General features: G+C 39.9%; 1 protein-coding gene across 1 annotated transcript in view; it reads right to left on the bottom strand.

Moving 5' to 3' along the window:
* Positions 1-16,314, bottom strand: part of clcn2c (chloride channel 2c) — a 134,873-nt gene that overhangs the window by 29,261 nt on the left and 89,298 nt on the right. The window contains 3 exon segments of the mRNA XM_053422892.1: positions 6,017-6,230; positions 9,169-9,279; positions 10,019-10,088. Coding sequence (XP_053278867.1) covers positions 6,017-6,230; positions 9,169-9,279; positions 10,019-10,088 — 395 coding nt within the window.

Here is a 16,314-nt window from a genome sequence, read left to right as displayed (position 1 = left end):
ATATACAACACAAAACACTAAAAAGGGAAGCTCTCAAAATCCCTAATTACGGCTTGATATTAAAGTTACCATAGTGACATTTTTATTTGCATAAAAGTCCACCTTGACCTCTGCATGCTTAAGTTTGTTTGAAACAGCTGGCTAATATGACACATAATCTGTATGTTGAATGACATAACATTCCCGATTCTAGCATTTAGAAAGTGTGAGGATTTCTGAAGCTGTCATTGCTTTCAAACATCCTGACTACTTTCCACCTCACTATGGAAAGGGCATGATATCTCTATCATAAGCACAGAACGCTAAGGGAGGAGGCTCCAAATCGTCCATCCATCCATTCTCTAAACTGCTTATTCTTTAAAGATCGCGGGGGAAGCTGGATTGAATCCCAGCAGGAGGAGGGGTACACACTGGACAGGTCCCAGTGCATCGCAGGGCCAACACAGAGACAAACAACCATTCAAATTTACACCAACTCGAGCTCCAGTCTACAAGACTGTGGGAGGAGGTACCAGGGGGAAACCTGCGCATACATGGAGAACAAACTCCACACAGAAAGACCCTGGCTGAACCAGGATTCAAACATTTTCGCTTTGGGGGGACTGCACTTCACACTGCCCCTCCATGCCGCCCCTCAAAACTGTTTGATATAATTCCCTGGCACACTTGGCAGGATTATCTAGACTTGCACACAGTGTCGGATTTATTTGTCTAGTTTTTGAGAACTTTCCAATTATGCAGGTGAACTGACCAAAAATTTTGATTTCATCTTTGGAATCACGCATCTCGCAGATTTCCTGTCAATAATATAGTGCAGAGCATGTTTGTATTGAATTTTTTGCTGCAGAGCTTTTGCAGCTGCTGTTCTTTATCTTTTCAGCCTTTATGACTGTTATTTCTCATCTCAGCTTCCACGCAGTTATGCTGTTCAATTTGAACAAACCCAAGGGTCCATGGACATCAAGAGTTTTTTTCTAATGTACACGTACACTCACAACATGATGTAAGGAAAACGATCATCAACCTTGAAGGAAGCTTCTGTTTCCTGATGAACTGGCAGCCTCTTTTCATTTGCTTGTGGATCTGAGAGAATAATGTCATGCATGCCTCCGAACTGACCACAACCGTTGCTGAGACTAATTTCCCTCGGGATATCAAAGCCAGTTGATGGAATCTGATTGGTTTCCTCTTAATTGAGCCTCCTCCCCTGGAAAGGCCGGGCAACACTTCTGATCAGTTTGAGCTATGCTGCTTTCATCCTCAGCTTACAGATTTGAGCCAAGATAAACAGACTTATAAGGTTTTAAATCCAGGCTTATAGATCATCTATATTATCTAGAGTAGAGATGAGAGGCTTGTTGCGTTGATATGTGTGTGTGTGAGAGTTTGGGGGAGTGAAAGGAGGCTGTAGGGGGAAGGCATTGGAAGCCAATAAAAGGATGTTTGTAATGATCCAGAGAAAATGTGATCATCTCCTGTTGCTTCGCTTCCTGTCAGACGAGCAGAGACAATAGTGGACTGCAGAAGATTCAACAAACTTTATTTGACCATTAAGAACCGCTAAGAAACAGATACAGACACAAACGACTGTGTAATCACACACACACACACACACACACACACACACACACACACACACACACACACACACACACACACACACACACACACACACACACACACACACACACACACACACACACACACACACACACACACACACACACACACACACACACACACACAGTGAGGTCATGTAATTGTTCCTAGAATTAAAATGCCACTAGCCCAACGCTGAAGAGGGGAAGAAGGTGGAAAAGGTTTGATGTTTGCTACCGGGTATGATAAGAGAGAATGAGAGGCTAACAGGACATCTGTGGTTGAAATGTATGTGCGATATAAGTGTCTGTGTGTGTGTGTGTGTGTGTGTGTGTGTGTGTGTGTGTGTGTGTGTGTGTGTGTGTGTGTGTTCATATCTGCAGAAGCTACACAGAAACAGAGAAGATAAGAAATCCAATTCTCTCCTTGTCCGTGTGGGTGTGCAAGCAATGCACACGCCATCATATGTGTGTGTGTCACATGTCAGGCGTTACACAAGTCTTTCTATGGGTTCGTGTGTGTGTGTATTATTGTGTGTGTGCGTGCATGTGGGTGGATGGTAGCGTGGGTGTGAGATGGATAATTTCCAGTTGGAGTGAAGACACATTCAGCTTGGAGGGGACCATGCTTCCTACAGTGTTTCATTTCCCCCCCTTGGTCCGCCGCCTCCTCCTCCACTCTTGTATGCCGCAGTAATATGACACACGCTTGCCGGCTCTCACACACACGCGCAAGCGCACAAGCACGAACACGCACACACACACACGCTCTTTGTTGGAGACTGGTGAGTTAGAGTGATGTGAGAGGCAGGAAGATGGTAAAAAAAAATAAAAGCAAATGAAGGATGGAGGGAAGTAGAAGCTCTCTGCAGAACAACTGAAGTTCCTAGTGCGCATGTGTTATTAAATATAGATAACTCGAGCAGACTGCGATTTTGTAGGTGAGCGTGTGTCTGATTACACACCAGCATGCACCACATATATAAAGAAGGGGATTCCTCAATCATCTGTATGCCTCAGCATCTGCAAACATTTTGAAGATTGATATTTTTTGATGATTGATGATCATATCATCTTTTATTTTCACTTTGCCACACACACACACGCCCGCCAACTTTTTACATTCGGAAACTGTGTTTATCATCCAGTATAAATTATTTCATTTTGCGTGGATGATTGATGATCATCTTCTATTGTAATGACTGCCAACACACCCGCATACACAGACATGCACACCCACACATATGGAAGATCGCTCCTGTTTTCAAAGGATAATTCTTGTTTATTATATCTTTGTTTTCAGTGTTGTTTGTTTGTGGACCATTGCATCTATCAGAGAATTGAGCTTCGCTGTTGACAAACAGTAAACTACGTTTTGTGGAGCTAAAATAAAAGTAAGCACACCTAAATTGCCCTAACTAATCCATCACTACACAGGACATCTGCAGCTGCATTAAGTTCAGCCCACACCAGCAGCCACATTTTTCAAATGTCTATACTTGTCTTATGTGTGGGATAAAACCGTTAGTTAATGAACTTGATTCAGGATTTGACCCAAACCATTTCCACATCATGATTTGTTATGCCTCCTGCTTTTGTTTTTTCCTCTCTGCAAAGTATTTCTAATATTAGAGTTAGTTGTTGCACCACAATCTCCATCTGCTTCCCCATGAGAGCACGAGAGGTGGCAATTGCTCCCAGATTGTTCCCTCTGGCGTGATAATCTTAACAATATCCTTTAGGCTGTGATGCCATTATCTTCAAATCTTGTAGTGAGTGCGTTATTGAGATTAGAGACAAGACTATTTTTAAAGTTTCTCCTAATGTGTGTGATACAAACCACATCCAAAAGTTGTTGACGATTTCAGCTTCAGTGAACTTAAGTGTGTCTCAACACACTAATGAAATCATGTGGAATATAACAGCTGACTGTTCTCTGTTTCTACATTTTGCATCATGATTAACAATTAGAATAGTTTACGCCCTTTATTTCCTCTTTAACCATAAGACAAGCCAACTTAAGGATTTGCATAAATCAGTTGTTGTATAACTTTTGCACTTCATTGAGGCAAACCAGACAATGGAGCCCCACTTTACAAGTTTTGGGGTTTTCAATGTTTTATTACAGGAAGTGTGTGAAATTCAGGACCAAAATAGTCATACAACCTCTCAATAACTAAATTATTCGACACTGCTGAAAACAGTTTGAAGTTATGGCCTATACGAAAAGCTCATCATTTGAAAACTGATTTGGTACAGACAGACAGACAGACAGACAGACAGACAGACAGACAGACAGACAGACAGACAGACAGACAGACAGACAGACAGACAGACAGACAGACAGATATGTGACGGAGATGATATAAGGTTGCAGCTGACAGAAGAGAAGAAAGCCACAGACACACAGTGGGAGAAGTCTGGATAATGGAGGGTTGTATAACGTGGGTCAACTGAGGTGCTGATGCAGAAAGTAAACGATTCAAGTAGCCGACAGAGACCAAACACTTCAGGGGCCGGCCAAAGAAAATTATGAACAGATGGAGGAAGAAACACAAATTTTCCTCATTACTCCCAATTTGTAAATGATGCATAGGAACTATTATCTCCAGATAATGATTTAGCCAACATCCATAACAACATTTGCTTCCAAACAATTAAACAAAAAGTGCTTCAGTGTGGTCTCAGAGAGCTCGGAGGACACTGAACAGCTGGTAATCCCATTCACTATATTGTAGTTGTTATAAATTAATAATGGGAGATGGCATTTAAATGCCATGTAACAATGAAGCATTGAGCCAGGCACCTCCACCAATGTCTGTCCTTTTGTAAAGCAAATTCCACTCTCCTCATGTACCTTGAAGTTAAGAATGTGTGCTACTTGGAGGTTTAACACCTCAATTAAAAGGAATATCTAAAACCATTAAGACTCACTTTGCACTATGCTGCAGCTATTAAAACCTTAGATTAAGACTGGAAACGCATACACCAGATCTAAGCCATTATGAGACTCATTAAACTGAACACAGTGAAAGAACCGTGGGCCTACAACAATGCCTTTGTAGTACATATGCTATAAGGACTGGTAACCTGAGTATACGACTTATAGTATTATGCATTGTACATATTTGAACCAAGCTAAGCTAAGCACTGTAATGTTGCTGCAACAGTCGGCTTCTTCACATTGGCCAGAGGATGAATAATAATAATAACCTGACTTTTCATTTAACACAAACTATTGGTTTAAATGTGTGATTCCAACTCAAGCTCATCCATTATCTACACGACTTCACTCCATCATTTGAGGGCCGCGGGGGTATAGGAGCCAATCACAGCTGACATTGGGCTAGAGGTGGGGAACGCCCAAGTGCAGGTGGTGAGTGGATCATAAGGCCAACAAATACAAAGAACCACATTCCTGCTCCATTGATGCTCACATTTACACCTATGGGCTCCAATCCTCCTGCATGTGTCTTTGTACTGTGACTGGAAGACAGGGTCAAGCAGAACCATGCTCAGTTGACCGGTCAGTATTTTGTATCTTTTGTGTTTAATGTGCATAAAATACACGAATAAGTGCATTTACTCAAAATGTCACTTTTTCAATGACTTCATAAAATAAAAGAAGTCTCATGAAACGAACAGAGGAGCGCTGCAGGTGAGTCGTTTCAATGAAAGGAATCAGCTCTCAGTGCATGAAGCTGCATTTCACCAGTTTTATTGCATCTACTGACATTTGTGCATTTAGTGGTTGGGTGTAGTTATAGTGTTGCTGTGATTTACTGTAAAACGGTGTCCTTTGCCAGTACAGTATAGTCAGCCTATTGGAGAAAGCTTATGTTTATGGTTGTGCATTGACCTTCTTATTTAATCAATAAACATATACCCTCAAGGGATGTCATATGGTAGTTAAAATAATGTCTACCCTTGAAAATGTTCCACGTTTAATGGCATGGTTTGGGGTTATCTGTACATCTTACATTAGTTGCATAATGTTTAATAGTCAAACTTTGCAATACTAATACTGACAGTGATTTTATTCGCTGTATACTTCATGTAATTGAGCTATTGAAATAATGTAATACTACATGGTAATAATAATATTAATAATAATAATAATAATAATAACAATAATACTGACAATAATAACTGGTGCGGTAATCATTAATATCTTATCTTTGGTATCCTTACATTTGAATTATAACAACCAGTCTCTCTCTCCTATCTCTCTTCCCTTCTTCTCTCTCTCGCCTCTTTTCCGCCCACCGCTCCTCTCATGGATTTTGTTAGGTCTTGACCTAACGATGTAAAGTGCCTTCAGATAATGTATGTTGGGATTTGGTGCGATACAGATCAAAATGAATTGAACGATAACACCGGTGTGCTTGTGTTTCCAAAGCTTGAGGTACAGTACTTACTCGTGGTGTCCCCAGCCCAGCTCTGGAAGGTAAGGCAGCTTCTTGATCCTGATGATGGAGTCGTAGAGGGAAGGCTGCAGGGATTGGGCCACAGCGTTGGCCAAGATCACCGCTATCATCACTGGCAGGATATGGGAGATCTGGCCAGTCAGCTCGAACACGATGACCGCTGTGGATACCGTGTGGGTAACTGCTCCTGACAAGGCTGCCGCACCTTTGGGTGGAGGGGAAGAGGGACAGTGTTTGTGAGAGAAATAACAGAGAGGGACAGCAGAGGAGCAATTGTTCAGATCAGTGGTTTTCGATGTGGGACCTGGGGCTATCTAAAGAGGCTATTGAGGAGGCTCCAAGGGCATCATCCATTAAGATCACAGACAGTTCTAAATTAACACCATTTCTAGTGCAATGAATTATATTTTATTACCCCATAGCACAGACTGTATGGCTAAGCCATGTTCCCTGGTGAATATGTGACTTACTAACTTACTTCCTAGATATGTACCACATACAGCGAAATACTAACCGGCAGGCTGATACTCAATATTTGTAGAACTATGTTCAATACTGGAGCAATGCTGGTCCATCTCATATACACCATATTGTGTAACCATCACAGATTCAATCAACAAAACAATTTGAAAATCGATTTCCTCAATCTAAGATATCAGCCTCTCTGCTTCATACACTCCCAGACCAATAAACCAAATTCACATTCTCCTCCACACAAACTTCTCTAGTATACTTACAGTGTATGGCTAAAACTGACTTATTCAGCTAATTCAATACAAAAGAAAGGGTTGTGAAAAGAGCAATATAAAATCAGCCAGAGCGGCATGGGGCGAAGTGAGCCTTCACTGCTCAGAAAAGAAAATGGATGAGCCCAATTCAATGAATCAGATGAAAAAAAGAGTAAAGAATGGCGGCATTAAAATAAAGTGAAAAGAGAGCGGAGAGAAGCAGATGGTGGGTGAGCGAGTCGACGAAGGCAGGTTTCATTGTTCTTTCTCGTAACTTAATTAAGCCTGTGTGCGTCTGCCTTCCCTCCTCTGATAAATGCTGCTGCTCCCTCTGCCCGTCCTAACATTTAGTCCTTAAAACGAGCTGTGCTGCGAGATGAAAGAGGCTCATCAGAGTGTCAGGCCTTTAAAGGACTGAGTCATCGGCTACGGTGCACCGCCACAACAACAACATCAGCATCCCAGAAAAACAGGCGTCCAGCAACAGTGGCATAATCAGCATGACTGTCAACAAGTAGCAGAGAGGAGGCAAATCACAACACTGCATCTCATTAGACACGCAACTTCAGGAAGGATGGAAATGATGTGGTTATGAAGGGACAGCTGGCGTTGGCAAGAAATGGAATAAATTAAGGGGTTTTCTGAACATAACGCTATAAAGTCTCTAATTTTCCATGATCATGAGGAAGAAGTACAATAACACTAGCTACTTATAACTGTTAGACAAAACCAGGCCTTTATAGGATCTGCTTTATTGACACATTTTAATAAGATAAATTGTATATGTGAGTATTTATGTGAAGAGCTCCAGCTGCATGCTGTTGCATGGCAGACAGGTGGCACTTGATTGCTTATTCCCCCCTCCTGCTTTTCTTTATATCTCTCCCTCCAGTTTTTTCTCCAGGTGTAAAGAGGCTGATCCACCTGAGCAGTGCAGCCAGGCTTGTTTATCTATTTCCTCTGACTGAGTTGGCCCCTCGCCATCCAGGGCCCTGAGGAAAAGGAGCACACCTGAAGGGAGGCTCTCTCTCCTTCTATCGCTCTTGTAGTCTCCCTGAGCTGTTAGTGCTAAATGAACTTGTTAGGAATAAGTACAAAAAAATGGAATGGGGTGGGAGGTGGGACTGTAGGATAGTTTTGGGGCCCTTTTCATTTTTTACATTACATAGGAAACAATCATAATGTACCTTAAAAATATATCTTTAGATAAGTGAGCCAGGTCTAGTGTTTGTTCCATTTGATTTTCAATGTTAGTAGTCAGGCCTTGTTTGTTCATTTGGTTTTGGCACAACCATCTTATCCCTCACATTTACCTTTGTTAAACGTGTGTTTGTGTTGAGGTAAGGAAAACACAAATTGCCTCTTTCACTATTGCTCGGACTCTGTCAAGTCCTTTTTTTCCCACAATCTGCATGCAGTATCACTATTAGTTTGTGTTGTAGCCCTGATGTAGACACACACTGGGGACACAGACGTGGACACACTTCTATTCACACTACATTTGCACTACACCTGACTTCATGCGGTTACCACCAGCCAGAAAAAGTGCACCTTTGTTGGATTTGGCTTAATAGTAAGAAAAGAGATGGGTCACTGGGTCTTTTGCTCAAAAGATAAGATATAGGATAGTCAAAAAAATTGTGTCCAGTCTCAGTAAAGCCACAACCTTCAGACATTACAAATCATCATCCTCTGTGTTACATATATTTTTCTTTATGTTCGACTATCATTCCATCCCGTATTTTTCAAGCGATCTATGTCTTTTGATTGAATTTAAATAAATCAATTCAAAAGAAGAGTTCTTACTCCATGAAGAGAAGCCCCAAAAAGGTAACTTCTTCTATTTCTGAACAGAAGTAATATCTTAGACAAAAAGTTGCATTTTCAACTTCCAAACTTTCTAGCAGGGAATTAGCACTTGACAGCAGCACTACTGCTTGTCAAAGTTGTTTTGGCAGCTGGTGTCTGAGCTGTTTTCAGGGATTCTTTAGTTAAATCTAATCTGGTGATCTTGTAAATGTAATTTGATTCGGTCTTGATTGTTTGAGTCTGATCATATTTTATGTCGTCTTTAATCTGGATCTATTTAGAATCTTAAACTTGAAGCTGTAAATCGAGGCACTGGACTGTAGGATACATTTATCCTGATTAATGTTCTGAGTAGGAAGCACTGATTCCTCACAGAAACTCAATGGGAAGTAAAAATAAATGTGTGAAGTTTTCACTTGAACAGACTCAATAATAAAACAAACAAACAGCTGAAATGCTTCTGAAGGAGAATTTCCACAAAATTGCACAAAAGCCTAAATGTTTATAATGAAAGTCTGACAAAATAGTTTAAAGCAAATACAAAAAAGATTCAAGCATGGAATCTGATAGATGAAAAACAAAGCAACATTTGTGTCTTTAACTGACCCACAACAGCGTAGCCTCCTGGCACTATGGGGTAGATGGTGCCATCTGAGTGAATGCCATCTGGGAACCAGGCTGCCATACTTTCTCCAACCAGACGACCGAAAGCTGCCCCTGAAATACACACGCACACACAGAGAGAGGAGTAGAATTAATAACACTACTTTAAGATGTTACTGCTTTAAAATGTTGATTGTGTTTTTTCGTCATATAAAAAAAGTATGTGTTCTTGGCACAGAAACATTTACAAAGATATAGATCTGCTCAGTTCGGGAAGTGTGATTGGAGAAAATGGAAGAGGTGAAATGTGATCAACTTTTGTGAAATACACTTACTCACTTCTGACAAAGGGTTAGATGAGAAGATTGATATCAGTCTCACATTGCTAAGCTAAATATATCCAGCAAACAGTTATCCTAGCTAAATAAAGCATGGACTGTGAATGGTGATGGATAACCCACGTGACCCAAAATCATGGGGATACAAACACTGCCATCTTGCACACTTAGTTATTTTCTTTAGATTAACTTAACAGGACAAACTGTGGCATTTCCTCTGCTGGCCAAAGAAGGTTGCAGGAAATTTGTATCTAGCCATTTTCCCGTATCCAGTGTTTGTGAAAAGCTACGCTAACCTTTCCTGGCTGTAGCTTCATTATCGTACACACATGGGAGCAGTATTGACTTTCTCATTTAACGCTCAGCAATGAAGTCGGAGTCTATTTCCAAACTATTGCTTTCATATTTAGATGAGATGGCAGGAGCAACTGTTTAATTATAGGATACAAGGTTTTTCAACGCACACACACACAAACACACAAACACAGATACAAACAGGCCAATTTGCCTCTTACCTATGACAAACACTGGCATGAAGGCTCCACAGGGCACAGGGATGGTGGTGGCGAGCGCAGACATCCAGAACTAGGAAAGAAAATGAGGAAGATAAAGAAAGAAGAGGACATAAAAAAGAAGATACGGGTGGCATTTCAATTAGCTTCAAAGTACCATACTGTGTGGCCCTAGATGATAGCCAAGTTGAGTCCTGCACAGCAGTGAGGAGGCGGCCATGCGAGGCTTATTGCAGAGGTTAGATTGAGCTGTCACTTTCACTCTTCATTTGACTAAGACCCTGAAATGAACCTTGGGTAATGAGCGGGCTCCGCCGATTGGCCACTGTGCCAGACGAGCGGAAGAGTCTGCTAATTAGGGAAAACAAACAAAAAGGGATGTGTGAGCATTAACGTCTCGCGTGCGCCTGTGTGTGCGCTTGTACTTAAGTTTTAGCAGAGAGTTCAGCAAATATAATTTCGGCATCATGTTTGAAAAGCTTTGCCAATACAGTGATTTTAACATGACCATATGCAAAAAAAAATTTTGGTGTGTGCATACCTCTCTGAATTCATTAGAAGTGGAAACCGAAGTTAAACTCTTCACCGCATATGGAATATTGATCAATCATAGAGTTAATATGTAATTAATATTTACATCTTTGATCCTGTATGTGGACAAAACTGACTACCCCATTTTTCAATATATAATAACTACTGCTGGTTGCTTTTCTGTTCATTTGATCTTTTGTGCACATGGATTTTTTGCCCCACTCATGATGAAATATGTGGCTCTGAGTATTTTAGTCAAGACTGCAATTTGACCCTGTGTACCATAAATAGCGTCAACAGATGGAAACCAGTAAAAAATCGATCTGTCTTTATGTAGAATGCAAATCTTGTGAAAAGTTAAACTTATCGGTTTAGGCATTTGCCCAGGAAAGTGACAAGCGCTCGTTAGGCAGTGGGGGCGGGACAGTGTGCATTCAGTCTGTGGAGCGCAGGTTACTTTAATCACACTTGACCTCCGTCAATTATCATATGCACATTCAAGTTGAAAGAAGCACTGCACTAAGTGGGCAACAATAAAATGAATCGTTGACTGTTCTAAATGTCGATAACATATTTAAGTTAAAAAATGGCAAATATTCTTTGGCTCCCACTTCTAAACTGTGACGACAAGCTGCTTTTCAATGTCTTGTGTAATTGTGAACTATTTATCTTTGGGTCTGCATGAATCCAAACACGTCAGATAGGTTAAGTGTTTTCTGACTGGAAAACAACTGACAGCAAGTCTGTAGGTGGCTACCAAGCTGAATGACAGATGGTGTTGAGGTGAATGCGGCTGCTCAGGTTGTTGAAAGTCAATTTACTACACAACTCTTCAGTGTATAGATTTGATCACAGTGAAACATGTCGGGCTAACTGCTCCAAGCAAGTTATCCCCTCATCTAAACCCAGTGTCAGTCTGACTTGATTAATTTAGCTTGATCATCAGTGTAGACTCATTAAGATGTTTCTAGTTTTTCTTCAATCAACAATACAAAGATAATTTTAAGTGGTTTTACCAGATTCATTTTACCTTCAAAGTTCGGGCGCCACAAACCCTTGCACATGGAGCACCGTGATTGTTAGGCTAAGGGACAACAAGTTGGAACTTGGTGATGATCAAGCACTAAATAAGAGGTACATATTAGAGTATTGTACAAGCCATTACGCAAACTTCATCGATGTGATAATCCCATGGTTTCAAATAGACTTTTTAATTACACTCATTGCTTCATCTCTCTCCATCCCTCCATCCCTCCCTTTCTCTTCTTCTCCTCCCGCTCCCTCTGCTCGGTCTATAGTTAGCTGTAATTAAGCCCGGCTGCCATGGTGAAGTAATGGATCTCATTCTGTAACCTTACACTGCCGCCGTTTTCACACTCCGCACTGCGCATAGAAGCACACACTCAGGCGTAGGTGTACACACACACACACACACACACACACACACACACACACACACACACACACACACACACACACACACACACACACACACACACACACACACACACACACACACACACACACACACACACACACACACACACACACACACACACACACACACACACACACACACAGTGAAGAGAATCAGAGCTGAACTCAGCCAGGTGCCAGGGAGTAACAGACACACAACCAGTTGAATGCACTCACACAAAAAGCCACGAGATAAAATGAGACAGCAGACGGAATAATTCCTTAGACTTCTCTTGAAACGTCTTTCCCTTCCGCTCTTATTCCTTCTGTCTCCTAGACAGTGAAATGTCATTAAAACCTAGAACAGATTTAAAAGATCCTGAAACTCATAATATAGGCTTAACTTTATTACAGAGGCTGTGAACTCTGAGTGTGTGTGTGTGTGTGTGTGTGTGTGTGAGAGGCTTCCCCAGTGTATATGTGGGACATCACATCAAAAATCCATTCTTAAATGTACCGTTACTTCATTAACTCCCCAGTTACTGAAACCAGCTCTTGACCTATAGCTTCTGACACGATGATGTAAATCATGAGGGTGTGTAATGATGGTCTAAGCAAGTTATAAAAATGTGTGCAAATTTTTTTATTGTTTGTTTATCTGGTAAAGGAAAAACTGCAAAGATAAGGAACTGTGCAAAGGGGTTTGTCATGTAATATATAATTTTTAACATGATTATAAAGTGTTACGATTAAGTGTCATAACATTGTCAGACATAGGGAAAATTACTTAAAATCAACTTAGTAATGTAGTTCATTATAATTTAAATATTGATTAGTGTTATTAATGTGTATAATTTTTTCTGCTTTTCACCACAGTGCACATATACATTTAGTAAAAATTATCAATTACAAAACATAGAAGATATCGACATAAGGTATAGATATTTTAGCCTATACCCAATCAGAGTAATGAAACGTATAAAGTAGCACAGAGTGACAGAAAAATGTATAAAACTACAAGTGCAGTGTGTTCTTCTTTATGGAATATACCCAGTTTGTTTGATACTGTCTCCAAGGTGACAGACCTCTCTACTAAGCCTCAGACATTATGGTTTTTAACGAAAAGGCTTCAACCACACTCCCATATGCATTCCACTGTTACTAACTGGCTCAAACCTGGTCCAGTTTAGATAAGAGGTAGTGATTGGCTAGACCAGTTATATGACTGATTGAGGTTCTGAATGTGAGGGGGCCGGACCCATCAGCGAGAGCGAATAAACTCCCTTTGATTTCATTTTTATTTTCTTTAAACCAAACATTTTATATATTTATATTATTTATAGCGATCTACAAACACTACAGGACATATACTTGTATGAGGTGCTTGTCAGAAACTGGAACATGTTAAATTGTTTCTGTTGCCTCTACTGTCAGGGCTCATTTTGAATGTCACTATAACCAATTAGACAGTGGAGGTTTCATCTTCAACATGTATTTAATGTATTTTGTCAGATCACAGTGAGCTAATACACTGCTAATTATTCATAAGCGACTCATTGTAGCACATGAAAAATATGTAAATAAAAATAAATAATTTGTAATTTTGGCTGTATTAAAAACTGATATCTGTATTATGGGCTCTTCTGTGCAGATGACAGTGTACTCTGAACCAGCTGCTTGTTTACCCATAACAACACAGTCACACTCATAAACACTTGAACACAGCCGAGTGTGACAGGATGGCGGCTGCTGTTGTTTCTACTCTGTCCTCATGACACAGGTCCCTGGCAACCGCACTGATGCAATCACTGTCCGTGAAGCTACAGCTGGCTCAAGGTTGCTAAGGAGATGGACTAAAGACACAAACGTGTACTAATGCTGCTTCAAGTCTTCAAGAAAGACTCAACAACACAATGCACTTTTATGTACAAATTTAAAATTACTCGCATTACTACTTCTCTGGAAATGTTAATCGCAAAATGTCCTTACAGTGTTAAAAGTAAATGCTCACACTGACTGATTATGTATATCTGTTCATTCTGAAATTCAATACTTCTATACTTACAATGCTATGTAGTTTAGTCTATTGAGCATCATGTTTGAGAAGTATTCGTTATAAAATCTGCAAACTGACTATAGTTGCATTTCTTCATTTAAAAAAAAGGAATGCAGCCTTTCCATTGTATTCTGATTTTACAGATTGTAAGTAGTAGGAGCAGTGATGAAGAATTTGCGAAAACCAGTTATCGACGAAAGCATATTTTAATAGATCTTGGTAATTTTACACTGTTTGTTAAAGCTAGTAAATGTGTGAAACTATAAGGAATTATATGTAAAAAGATGGAGAAATGAATGGCATTGGTTGTATTTTTGTGATTGCTAACTCTATATATTCGACAACCATCACATATATAGAAAAACAACACCCAGTTTAGAATCATGATAATACATGGTCCATATACAATAAACCACACTATATAACCAGCTAAAGTATTTTGAGCCCAGAGAGAAAACTGCTTGACCAAGAGTGTAAATGGAAAAAAGTACAGAATCAGTCTCAGTTCATCTACCTGACAGAATCAGCATGATGTGATATAATTTAATACGTGTATATAACCTGATCCTGCTGAAACCCCTGCTATTCTCTACAAGGCCTTAAAGCTTGATTCTACAGAGCACCAATCCAAGCTGACACAGTACCATTGTGATTGTGTTATTTTTCTTTTTTCGGACGGGACACATTAGCATTTCCGGACAGATTTCCATGGCCTTTATTTGCTCTATTACTATTTATATCCTCCTAGCTCTATTCAAATCGTTGCAGTAGCAATGACTCACTTTGCCCTGGAGGAATCATTAATTTTTCATCTAATATAATCTAATATAATCCACTAAGAGTAGATCTCACTGAGGTAGTGCACGAGCATCAAAATATATGAGGATCTATGACTGCCAGCTGAAAGGACACTTTGATAAACTGTCAGAAGAAGCAGAAACAAGTCAATGCTTGATTGGGTTGTTAGTTTCCAAACCAAAACATTTAATAAAAAATAAATAAAATCAACATGGAAAAATCCTGCATTAAAATATAATTAAAAAAGGTCTTTATTACTCACATTTAATTTGACAGATGCTTTAATGAGACTTAGTGTAAGCTATAGAGCTGCTTCGGGGCTGAACTATTCTAGAAGAAAACATTTAAAATCAGTCAAGTCATGTGACCGAGATTTAATCAGAAGACATGATTGGAAATTCATGTGCTGAGCGAAAACATCTTGAGTAGATTTTAGGGAAGACTTGAGACCTGGTTCTGTTTGGGTCAAAACTGAGTCAGACTAAAGATTCACCCTACGAGTATTCAAAGTTACATCTAGCATTTTTTGTGATTAAAACGTGGCTGTAATTTACTTTATTTGCAAACACATAACAATTGAGTGCCTGTGCTTGGTTTAATAATTAGATCTAGACGTCAAGTGTTTACACAATATGTATCAACTCTGATAATAAAAACAAAACATCGTAGTAAATAGAGACGATGGCCAATATGAAGCTCAATTAGGAAGTGATTTGAAGGAAGACAATTCTATTAATCATGCTGCCTCCAAATTTATTAATCACTACCCCAACTCTCTTGTTAAGAAAACTATGCCTCCAGAATATTAGGATACTGCTGTCAGACGTTAAGACTGACTGTCTGAATGACAAAAGTAGAAGCTGCTACTTCCAAAGCTGGATTTCTATTTTTCTGTGTTGGGGGGGGGGGGTTAAAGGGTTCCAGCTCCTGCATCTTTACTGACTTCTAAAACGTATCATTTAAATGTAACACAGCTATCTCAACCTATTATGATTCATCCTGATTAATTGTTGCTTATCATATTGTAACATTTTGGTTTTAGAAGTTTGCTAAAAGTTGGTGTGAAAATAATTTAAAAAAGAAACGAAAGAGAGAAAACCACAAAAAAAACTAGAGGATGAAGTCAGGTATAGAGTGGAGAAGTGAAGGATACTCAGGTCGAGTTATGACGCAAGATCCAGGACATTTATACTCTATTTCATTTTGTCAGTCATCTGGGAGCCCACTGTGTGTGTGTCACATTCAGAGGGCAGTCTATCACCTGGGACCCTCAGGGGCCCCTTTTCTATTCCCACTCCAATTACAGTATAGCCAGCTCTGTGACACAGACACACAGACACACAGACACACAGACACACACACACACACACACACACACACACACACACACACACAAACACACCTGTATTAATAAACAAATTCCTCACTAAAAGCTGTTGATGTGCCTAATTGCACGCCACTAAAAATAGCATTTAACTACAGCACATGGTAAATTACC

This window comes from Pleuronectes platessa, chromosome 5, assembly GCF_947347685.1.
Source record: "Pleuronectes platessa chromosome 5, fPlePla1.1, whole genome shotgun sequence".
Taxonomy (NCBI): domain Eukaryota; kingdom Metazoa; phylum Chordata; class Actinopteri; order Pleuronectiformes; family Pleuronectidae; genus Pleuronectes; species Pleuronectes platessa.
Note: the sequence above shows the minus strand (reverse complement) of the source record. Positions and strands in the feature narration are given on the sequence as shown.